Raw genomic sequence first — 12,406 nt, forward strand, 5'->3', positions numbered from 1 at the left:
ACGGCACACAACAGACTTATTTTGAGGTGCTTGTACAATATATCTGTACTGGAGCAAGACAGGACATTTAAATCTTACTTTCTTATCTCTGCCAGGGTTCATTCTTTTTTTTTTTTTATTATCAATTCAATTTTTTAATACTGCAGCATTTATAGTTGGTTATACACAAAAGCAGCATATCATATTAGTATTCAACACCTGTCATTGATGGAAAAAGTCAATAACCAGTAATGTAATCTTATAGCTGAATACTTTTCCACTCTCACCCATGCATTCCTTGGATTCCTATTTGAAAGGCACCTATAAACACATGCCAAAGATTCACAGAAAACAGACAAAGACGTAGTGCTCGAAGTTCACGTCTCTACTTGACTGATAGGATTGGCCCATAGGTTTGTAGTAGTTTGTGTGTTAAAAGTATAATGTGAAATTGGGGTCGCTGGGGGATTGACTTCTCACTTCAACACTAGCTCCAAGGCTCTGTCACTCAGAATGGGATCACCTCATGGCTCAGGAATGCACTCTCACGACTAAATAAACACAACACACAGCTAGTCCATTTACCCACAATGCCATGCCAGCCGATTCGTTGTACAAAATTTGACCGCAAATTTCACATGACAAGTTGACAATTGAAATAAACTGCGGTGGATGGATGTCAGGTCCTAGACAAATAGTCAGTTTGATGAAAGCAGAAGTGTGCAGCCTGTATGTGTCATTCACTGTCAGTTGTAATAATGTTAAAGGGGAGACATGGTGATAATGATTACCATTTGGGGGCAGGTAGGTGAAGCGCTGGTATTGGCTTCTCTTCCTCTTGCCGTTGCAGATGTAGAAGTTGACTTGGACTGGGCTGGATATTCGCTGGTTCCTGTAAGGCGGGATCTCCACAACAAGTGTGCTCTGAGAAAACAAAATAGCAATAATCAATATAGCACAAATACATAAACAAATGAATGCAAACTGATACTTATTACTCAATCAGTAAATCTCTGCCCAAAAGTATTTCTCCTCAAAACTTGTCGCAAACCATGAGATAGAAAGTTAGAGCTATACTTTGGGATATTGGAAATGTAGGAGTTTTAGTCCATATTGTACAACATTCTAGGAAAGTAGACTGTCTCATGAGATTTTCACGAGACAAGCAAACCCACCAGACCAAGGTCCAAGCCAGATCTATGGAAAGATAAGCCCGCTCACAGTATGGATGCATGTTTTGTCAAGGAGATTTGGAGCACTAAAAACACAAATCAACTGCATTTTTCTTCCAGATGCAGTGATGTTTTAAGCAAAAAATTCCATTGTTTTGTCTTGAGTATAGACTCACATTACTTTCCACCTCTGCCTAAGTGTCACTTAGAATAATGATCTTTGGCGCCTTTCTTTGCATAAATTTTCATTTCACATTTGAATGGCGTCATTTCTCGTGTGTAAAATTATTCACCATGTGTTTACTTAGTGCCAGGTCTGTATTTGGGTGAATGTTTCCAAGAGGCTGCACTTTAAATGAGCTGCTCTGGTCCAATGCAGATGCAGCAGTGACAGTAGTAGGCCCCACGAGGTTAGTCCACTGGCCCTGTTTGTCTCCTCTGTTTGACCCTCGGGCTTTAGCTGAGTCCCACCGCAACGGCCCGTACAGAGGTGGATAAAGAAAGGGATATGTTCCTTCTAATAATGATTAATCAAAAACTAGAGCAAAACCAAACCAACATATCTGTTTATATATTCTTATATATGGGAGTAAAAATGAATTCACCTTTAAATGTTATATAGTTCTATAGTGGAAATGTATGATAATTAACACTTCTGAATTTTGCATTTGCCAATACATTTGTTATATCCTAATTGAAAAGCCCTTTTTTCATTGTCAAACTCTCCAGTCCCTCCAAGGCCAGTCTATGACAATTCTGGATGGATGTGAACTTTCGACTGCTGTCAAGAGGAACATGGGGAGAATTTCACTAAAATGCCTAAGATAGCTGTCACTTCATAGGGTCCACACTGTGAGGTAATGTGACAGGAAGCACCTTTTCTATGTGTGGGGGTCAGGTTCAAAGGGTGGTGTCCTTGTGGTTAATTTGCCCTGCAGACGATGAAGGGCAGTGTGCAGGTGGTGGAGTGTTTGGCATGTGACTTCTTGTTTTGACCAGTATGGATGGTGGGAAGAAAAATAAAGTAAAGCAGGAAGGTACAGGTGAACTTAGGAGAACAAGAAAATAAAACAGTAGACGTTCTAACTCCAAAAAACAATAACAAGAAGCAGTAGGTGTCAGTAGGTGCAAGTCATATCTAAGAAGAGGCATGTTTTTCAAAGTTGAATAGCTGCAAGATTGCTTAGTTTAATGGCATACTGCTTAGTTTAACGTCATACTGTGGCATATTCCAGGCAAAGCAATAACATCTATGGAGACAGCGACAGGTGACAGGCCCTCCACTAAAGTGAGCCTTCTTTAAGTCATTAAAGAAACTAGTAAATCTTACTCAATTGTCATAACAACTGCCTATACTGCTGTTATTGTAATTATAGCTCCTACTGTTATTTGCCATTAAAATAACAAACTAGCTCTGATCTGGATACTTTGCGGTTCTTCAAGTCTGCTTATGGGAGTGAAAATATGGCCAAGTAGAAAGGTGCAGGGGGCCTGGTTAGCTTTAAGTTAGCCGACAGAGCAGGTTTTTAATGATGTTTGTTCTATCTACAAATAAACTCACTCACACTCGCTAATTTTTCCAGCATCTCTTACCCCTTTGCACATTGGCCCAGCCCTGCAGGCCAATTAGGTAACCTCGGTCCTCACACACATACCCTCCTGATGCAACCCTGCCATTTAACCTGGGCCAAATAACATCAACAACAATAACAAGGAGAAAAACACCCTCACGTTGTCGCATTTAGATCCACATAGATCCTTATTTTAACTTGGGAGAGAAAGGTAAATTGACTGGGTTAGCTAACACAAATAGATAGAAAGGTGAAGGGAGGGGGTAGATGCCGCTGATGAAAGACTAAAGCAATTCAAAACATACAGCACGCACACAGCAGGTCCTCCTTGACTGCTTGGCTCTAAAAGCAGACAAAGTGAATAGATTTTTGTAATTAGGTCCAGAGTATACAAAAGCAGCAGTTGGCCAGTGACACGTGCAACAACATCGAGGCCTTCCTCCTCATTATTCCCACTTCCTAATGTTTTAGATTAAGAAATTGGGAATGTGGTCTGGTTTCTTTTCTGATTAGGGCCTCTTATGAAATGCAGCAGGTAAAATCAACGCTGCAATCCGGCTTTGGCTGGAGTACAGATGTGGTGGTCCAAGTCTACGCTGCCACTATAGCAAAAGGGAAGATGGGAACTAATGCACACTTTTAATCTTGATTTTATATAACAAATGACATGAGTACTACTGAGGCAATACAGTAACTGAAATTCCTATTCTACACTAGAACCAACATTAAAGGTGCACTACGTAACTGTTCTGGTGGACGATTTGCCACTTGGTCACTTTTTTTTTTTTTGCCACATTTTTCCTCCTGTTCCACCTTTTAGGCACTCAATGCACATCAAGGAACCACTCAACCATTCACACACACATTCACACACCAATATACGCAGGCACAGGGGCAAGGTGGGTTAAGTGTGTTGCCCAAGGATAAAACAACAGCATTTATCTGTGGGAGCTAGAATTGCACCGCCCTGTTGTGCCACTCAGCTAATAATGTTTATGTTGAGAGCGGGATTCGAACCGCCAACCTTCTGATCAGTATACAAAACACTCCCCCATTTGTTTGCAATACGTTTAATGCCAGATTTTAGAACATTCCTGCCAAAACAATAACATCTCCATTGAGACATGCAGGTGGCAGTCCCTCCACTACAAAAGTTACATAGTGCAGCTTTAACTAATACTGTTACTAATGTACTGCAAGAGTATTAGTACCTCATAGCCTTTTAAAATACAACTTATTTTGACATGTGCTGTACTCATTAACTGCATACTATCAAAGTTAATTAACTGAGCATTATGTATCCTGTTTTCACCACAGATGTTGAACGCAGTACAGTATAACTATGTGAACTAATTGTCTGGCTATGCTTAGAGGGCAAGAGTGCGAAAGCTGCAAACAGTTAGCAGACACAAAAACAAAATGACAGGTCGTGTTTACTCCAAGAGGATGCAGAGACTGGGTGAAAATTCCATTCAGGATTGCATGGGCTAATCAACATTGTCTGTGTTGAAACTTGTAACGCCTTAGCAAAGGTTACATCATTACAGGGGACAGATGAGGAGCAGAGAAAATGAGGAAGTGTCAAGGGAAGGCGGGACAGAAGAAAGCAAGATGGCTACCCAACATGACTGATTGGGCACACTTACAGATTTGACGGATTCCTTGTCCACTTTGGCTTCTGTCTCCCAAAGATGATGGCCATCTACAGATAAAGAAAAATAAAGTCAGTCAAATTCAGCCATTCACATTGCCTGGGCTTATTTTATATATTATAAAACAGACAGCAGAATAGGCTTGCAATCACACCATCACAAATAGGCCACCAAAAGGGAGCACTGACTGGAACACAAAGCTGTAACTTCTTTGTTAGCTCTTGTAGTTTAGATAAATTGCACACTCAACAACAAGCAGTTTAAATATTCTATTGAAAGGATCTTGGTTCCTAAGTAAAATAGAAGCAAAATTAGATTTTACGTTTACCTCCTAAATCATTTGTATTTCAGTAAAGGTATCTGATTTATTCCAACCTAGCATATTGTCACAAAATACAGTTTTTACTTATAATCATTCCTCTTGGCTACTCCTGACTGGATTGGGGCTATATTTTAAAACTCCTGTCAGAAACTCCTATTCAGTTGTTGACATTATTATTTCTTTCTTCTGTAATCATATTTCAAGTAGAATCTTTCTTACAAATCCAACGTAAACCCCTCTTTATAGTCAAAACAGACTTGAACTTGCAGAACTTAACCCTGCACTTGAAACGCCTCCTCCTCATTTGTCCTCTTTCTTCTGCTCTGCCTCTTGTTGTGGCGAGGAGGTTCCCTTTTGCTGCAGAGCCATAAAAGCCAGTGAGCTCCTGCAGCTGCACAGAGCCTGCTAAAACTCAGCGCACATTCTTTGAGTTTTCTCTGTGATTTTATGCCACACCTTCAAGAAACAGACGCGGCGGGCTCTGCTAGGCCAATCAACACGACCGCAATGCCAATATTTTCACTATATTCGGGCCTGCTGACTTATTAAGGCTGTCAGAAATAGAGGTGACACACAACAGTCTTTGTGTCACTGGCACACTATGTGACGTGGGAGGAGGCAGGGGCAATGGCTGTGGTACCATGCATCAGAAGGAGAGAAAGCATGCAAAATACTTCTGCTCCTCCTCCTACTACTACTGCTACTACTACTACTTCTACTACTTGTACTCCTTGTGACAATTCCAAGTCTGGTCATATGGTGTAACATAAGTACAACAAAGAAAAAATGTAAAAAAATAAAATAAAATAGAAGAAAGTCTATTATCATCTAGAAATCAAATATTACTAGAACTCACAGAAAGAGACTAATTTTGGAGACAGCTGACCTTCAGATAAGATAATCAACTTTAGCTTCCAAGAAATCTGGAAGACGTAAACCCTGCTTTCAGTTCCTTTTAAGAGACTTGTGTTTTTCGCATCATGCAGTCAGTGAAAGAATAAAGGAGTGGAGTCATGGATGGCCTATTATTGGTGATCTGTGCTGGAGGAGGCAGGCCGGCAGCTTTATTATCCAGAGAGCGAACATCAGTAGATATCTCTTTCCAAAATGTCCATATTAAAACTCAAGACAAGTACAGAAACAGACGCTAAACAGATCAGATAAGGCTTTCTATTTGGACCTGGGGAAATAAGAGTTGCATATGGTGAAATGTGCATCACTAATGGACATTATGTGGATGTCTTCAGGAAATAAATTGTAACTGTAAGACGCCAGCAATATTTCTGTATCTTGAGCAACTTTTTGATTAAACCATACATACCAAACATCAGTTTTATCATCACATCTGAGTAAAATATTTCTACTATAAAGCTGTAATAACTTGCTGTGCACTAACCCAAAGTCTGTCAACTTAATTTCTACTTTTATTATAGGCAGTACTTTGTCAATGGTGTCTGAGTCAACCTAAGTTTTTATTGGTCAAACAATTATTTATTGGGACTGTACTGATTTATATAAACATGGAGTGAGTTAGATGGAGAATTGAGAGTAAGGTTAAGTCTATTTACAAATACACAGTTTTCATTTTAAATAAATATTTGTCAAAATAAATAGTTAGATGCAGTTTGGGTAAGATACATGGTCAGACTATAGAAATGGTAAATGGTAAAATGATGTTTATGTCGAGAGCAGGACTCGAACCTTCGGGTCAGTCGACAAATATTCTACCAAAATTTACTGTCGCCCTAGAAATACTATAGAATCCCCCTTTTAGTTCACTGATCCATTCAAAGAGCAGGTCGGAACTATAGTCCCGGTTGTTATGTCCATGATGAGGAAACTTCAACCCCCTTGTACCTGTAAATGTGTGAATTGGTGGTGGCCTTTTAACTAAACCTGTTCCAGCCATATTACATTTTTATTTACTGCTTTTTATGTTACATTTTTCCAGCTTGTCTGTACGTGGCAAAAGTGAATCTAAAAGTCACTCAAAGTATAAGAAAGGACAATTCGAAAAGGTCAGAGAAACAGACAGAGACAGACTGATGTGCATTCCTCATGTTACGTCCTGGGACACCACGAAGGGGAATCTGCTCTGCCTCCGCACCGGGCCGCTGTCCAACAGGGAAACCTAACACTACGACAGCAGCCCTCACCTCTGCAAGTAAACATGTTTTCAAACTCTCCCTTCTCGCTTAATCCCTTAAACAACTTTTACTGGTTCAATCTTTTCATAACAATTAATCTGTCAGGCTTCAGAGTGGAGATGCGGCCTCGTGCGGCATTCTTGGGTTAAGTTAGCGAGTGCCGTACAACCGATAACCACAAAAGTTTCCATTGACTTTTGCAGCTTTCCTCGCAACATCTGCAAAAGACTTCTGTTCTCGACAACACCTCCTCGCTCTCTCCACCCACACATGTACACACACACGCACACACACATGCACACACGTACACTCAGAATTGCCCCATGCTGTTGCTCTGTCCTTCAACTTGAATGATTAAAACCCAAATAATATGATCCTGAATTGGCGCTACTGTTTGGAAGTGTAATCCAAGTTAAACAAGGACACGCACATGTACAGATTGTTCTGTGGCTGCAGTATGTAAGTCTAAGGTAAACGAGCCATCTACCATCCCTACTGCCCTCAATGACTCACATGGACCCAGGACAAAGAATAACACATGCATAGACAGCCAGGATAAGGCTCTTATTCATAGGCAACACTGGGAGAGGCTTCTTGGACTCATCCACGTACTGGGAAGCAGAAACCAGGGAAATTATGTTAATTAAAGTGACCTTGTGTATGTGGCTACAATATAGTGGTAGTTTTAATGAACAGTGACATGTTTATGTAAATGGAAAAAAGATGCAGGGGAGCCTTGATAGTTGGCTGTACATGGAATAATAAACTATATTTAAAAAAATATCAGTTTTTTGAAGTATGATAATTACTGTATATAGCATCATTACTACTAAGCCGGAGGTTGTTGGATCCTCACTGTTGGGAAGACACTTCACGTGCCTTGCCTCTGGTCTTTGCACAATAGTTTATGAATGTGTGCCCAGTGGAGGAAGAAGAATCCTACATAAATCTGTCTATTTATCAGTGTTTGGAAATTATAGTAAGCCAGCCGCTCTTCCTGCTACTGGTGTGCATTTTCTGTTTGTACTAAGCCAGTATAAATTATACAGTATGTATCTTTAAGCCGTAGAGAGCTCACCTTGGTCAGCCATAGTTGGGAGTGACTCTGCCAGTGGCATTTAAAAGTGACAAATAGTGTACAAATATTGGCATAGCTGGGATCATTGTTTAGCATCAATGAGAAGAACTAACTGCAGCTGATTCTCTCACACCCTTCATTATTTAAAACAATGTATCACAAAAGTTTAAAAGTGGAAAAGTTGATATTCTCATTTGATGTCACTTTCTGAAACAACCCAGTTCCACATTTGTTCATGGTGTTGTCCAATATAGTTAAATTGTTGTGTTGAACTATATTTTCCAGTTTTCCCTTTTATTATTTTTTTTACAGTGCCTGGCCACACTTCACTAATTTCACAGACATTATTTCACTGTCCAATGAGGAGCAGAGCCAAAAAGTCAAACGGGGTTCCCTGATAGAAGGTCACAGAGGTCCAACTGCTTTGAGACACCTGGTTCTGCCAATCTCAAACTGGAGAAACTCCAGTTATGCATGTCTGCTTCCAATCAAGAATCCTCTGTAAATTATTATGAGACAGTCTACGTGTGATAGCTTTATAGCCAGGAAGTGAGTTATTCTTGGCGTGAAACAGGTAAAGTGTGAGCTGACTAGACCCGAGAGTTCAAAGTAGGGACGCTGGTATCACTGCTTTGCTTTGGACTTTTGAAGAACCAAATTACAGCCATGGACCTAAGACCTAAAGGTGATGGCTACAACATCACAGAGATTTTTACAATTGTATGATATTTGGTCATAAAATATGTGCCACGCATTTCAAAAATATAACAGCAAAGCTGGTCTAGCCTTCATGGTGTGTTACACTCTACATATGGGCATCGGCAGGGTCAGAGCAAAACCTGATCTGAACACCTTTATTTCCCACATATGGTGGACACAAGTGTACACACTTGATTCAAACACTTTCATCTTGTGCTCATGGCGTGTTCAGGTAATAATGGATAGTTTGGATTTTGAATGATGTTGTTTATGGTAAATTAAAGGTGCACTATCAATCAATCAATATATTATTTATCCACAATGGGCGACTATGTGACTTTTATGTAGGTTTAGGGTCTATATTGCTTTCCCTGGATGATCCACAGTATAACAATAAACAATCGATATTGCAAGGTGTTTTTATTAGTGTGAGCAGGTTAACTTCTCCACAGATCTGACCTATTTAATGCCATACTATGGAGCATTATAGGCAAAGCAATAACATCACCATGGAGACAAGAAGATAACAGACCATCTATCGCAAAGGTTAGTGCACCTTTAGATGCATTTGTTTTTACCAAATTCACATGGCTAACTAGTTATATTCTTGTACTGACAGATGAGAGCCTCATTTAAAATGTCATTTGAGCAATTTAATCAGAACCAGCGAGAGCTGGCCAGCATAAGTGTTTTCTGTTATGTTATGATTGCAGTAACAGAATCACTTACAGGGTTGACCAAACAAACGTGTGTTTGTTGATTGGAGTTGGAGTTGGGGCTGATTGTAATGACTGTATCCTCCTGTCTGTAGCCTGAGGCCGAGGTGGAGGTCGACCTTACAGTGCCCCTGTGCCAGAGCTACACTGTGAGCAATAACTATGATGACTAGCATAGCCCCAGTCCAAAGGGCAGTCTAGACAGAGCGCTACAAGTACAATACATCGACCAATTTGTGTGATGTTTAAACTTGCCCAGGGTACAAGTATAAACAGTCCGAGTGAACACAGACAATACAAATCGCACCTGCACCGGCTTTGATCGTCAGCTCTCACTGTGAGGGCTCAAGTATGAGAGATGTAAATAACTGCTGCAGGGAGTTTTCTATTGGACATTATTTCATCTTGCTTTTGGTGAAAATGTAGTTCAAAATCACTTGGTTTCACTTTATTTTATGTTTTTGATGTCTTTCTTGTCTTTCTTGAGTTTTATGTTGTGAAGTCTGAGCCTCCAGGGGGACCACCACCATTTTCTGTATGACTGATCAACTTTGTTCATAACATTGGTATTGTCGTTTTACAATAAATAAGAAAAATATAAAACTAACGTAAGATTAAGGGCAAATCTGGTACTAAGGTGTGTCTTAACCAGGATTTTAAAGTTTGTCTGTCAGTGCTCCTTGCATCATAGTGCAGTGGTACAACCCTACAGCAATATTTGGCCTTGCACATACCACCAGATCTAAATCAGCTCTAAAACAAGACTATTCTTGCTCTAAACTAGTAATAAAAAGATCAAATAGATCGACATTGCTTATATAGTTCTACTCAACAACTAGGCCATAAGAGGTAAAAAATGTAGATTAAACTGAGACTAAAATCAGCAAATACTTGAACCTGAAGGAGTCCACGTACCACAACTTGTGAAACCCTGGTCTTGTGCATCTTAAAAACAGAAGTGAGCCAGACTTCTCCCCACTGCTGCAGGCTGCTTGGTGCTGCCGTGCTCTAGGCAAAGCTCCAATCTCACCAGATGTAAAACCCATCTAAGCAGGGACACCAGGGAATTCCCTTAGCTCCTCTCTGACTCAGAGAATAGGCTTCCCCATTCTGCCTCCCTCCTTTTTCTGTTTGTCTGTCTGTCTATTTTCCCTGCCTCTAGCGATCATTCCGCCCATGGAAAGCTGAACAAGCCAGAACACACATGGCCATATAGGTGCGCCAGGTATGCCCAAAAGCTCAAGTGCCAAAAGAGTGGTTTTTGGGCGACCCAAAACACAAATTCCGAGCTTATAATAAATGTAACCGAGGAGTTAAACCTAGGGCAACAATGGAAAGTATCATAAATCCACTGCACAAGTGTATAAAACTATGAATGATAAGGTCTAATAAGAACAGGTTTCTGAAGGCATGTTTTTGCTGAAGCTGATATGGATGGAAAATATGGATTCTAGTCTATCATTATCTTGCGACAGTCTAATTATCAGAGTTTCCTGGCAACGTTTGGTGATGAACTAAGAAATTGGAAAGCCTGTTATTGGAGTTATTGACTGACGGAATAAAAATAAGATACTGCTGCTGTTACTTTTTGGAGGTTTTCTCAAAATTCTGTCATGTTTATTTAGGAATCCCACTTGAGATTATCTATAGAATCATCGCTCATTTTAGAACTAACTGGACTGTGCGGTCAGATCTTCCACTATCCCTCAACTGGAATATGAGAGTCTCAGTTATAATTGGTCTTATATCCAAATCCTATTTTCACTCTGTAAAGCATGACCACCATGACAAATATTTATTTTAATATGACCTCTATTGGCTATTGACTCCTGTTATGAAAATTACACCAGGAAGAGTACAAAAAACTTTGGCCCAATGAACTTCCAAATCACTCATGAATAAAAAGATGAGACAAAATGTGTTCAATATATTACATGCAAACTGAACACTTTTTATTCAAGAGTGAACTTTTTTTTAAAGCCATCTCTAGTGCTCACAGATATTCCTGCTACTCCAAGACAACAGCATTTACAACATACATAATCCCTACTTCATCCAAGCATAATGCAATTACTATTACTAGAAAAAACACTGTGCCACTGTCCTCATATTAATTATCAGTATTCTCCTAAAATAGGCCAGATATAAGTTGATAAAATCCCCAAATGTTTACTAAAACCTCTTTCCCTGCTTCTTCTGTTCGTCACTTGTCCCTCTCATATCCCGAGATCCTCTGAGGTACTTTTCTTTTCCGACTCTCTCTTCTACAGGGAATCCCTCACGGATGACTCTTAGAAAACACTTCCTATAGAGCAGGGCAAACAGGCCTGCAGGCTACAGCAGGCTAACAATGGCACACACCGAGCATCCACACACTGCACACAGCGCCGGGTTTGCATCACTATCCTGTGGGCCACCAACAGGAGCACTGGGGCACAGAAAACACCAGTAATTATTTTCATGGTAAAGTGAGCATAGCTTATTTATATTTTAGGACATCCCAGGAGGGTTTCTTTGAAGAATAAATAACAATGACAAATAATAATAACAGAATATCAGATATCCATAGCCGATATGGTTCTGTTTGTGTCAGTCTTAAGCCAGTATAAAAAGAGGCAAGGACTTTCAAAATAAAATGTCTGATGCTACGTGCTATAGAGGAGAAGGCTATATTGACAAATGGGTAATGTTACATTTGCTGTTTTTTGAAGATATGCATAAAATAAAATAAATAAAATACAAAACAAAAAGTTTTTACACTCCATTTACATTTTGTTCAATACTTGAATCAAAATATTTCTGATGGATAGTCAATATTACCCACCAATACTCGTGTGCCATGATTCTAGCCTAGATAATTGAGGATTGCAGGAAAAAAGTAAAACATATTTTTAATTCAAGATTTGCTAAGAATACAAAAGTAGACTTTTTTTTTCACTGGCAGGTAAATGTATCCCTATGTAACACTCGGTACTGCTTTTTGACATCTTGAGAATGCCACCTCACAGACTTCAATACAAATATGTGGAATCAGATTTAATCAATACTCCTTCTGTGCTGTTTTTGTGAT

At 39.7% G+C, this 12,406-nt stretch overlaps 1 protein-coding gene across 1 annotated transcript in view; it reads right to left on the bottom strand.

The window, feature by feature from the left end:
• LOC117384418 (nuclear factor of activated T-cells, cytoplasmic 1-like) overlaps positions 1-12,406 on the bottom strand; it is a 57,008-nt gene that overhangs the window by 23,594 nt on the left and 21,008 nt on the right. The window contains exons 7-8 of the mRNA XM_033981741.2: positions 4,369-4,424; positions 771-903 (exon numbers count right to left, since the gene is read on the bottom strand). Coding sequence (XP_033837632.1) covers positions 771-903; positions 4,369-4,424 — 189 coding nt within the window. The remainder of the gene's footprint in view (positions 1-770; positions 904-4,368; positions 4,425-12,406) is intronic.

The sequence above is a fragment of the Periophthalmus magnuspinnatus genome, chromosome 16 (genome assembly GCF_009829125.3).
Source record: "Periophthalmus magnuspinnatus isolate fPerMag1 chromosome 16, fPerMag1.2.pri, whole genome shotgun sequence".
NCBI classification, from domain to species: domain Eukaryota; kingdom Metazoa; phylum Chordata; class Actinopteri; order Gobiiformes; family Gobiidae; genus Periophthalmus; species Periophthalmus magnuspinnatus.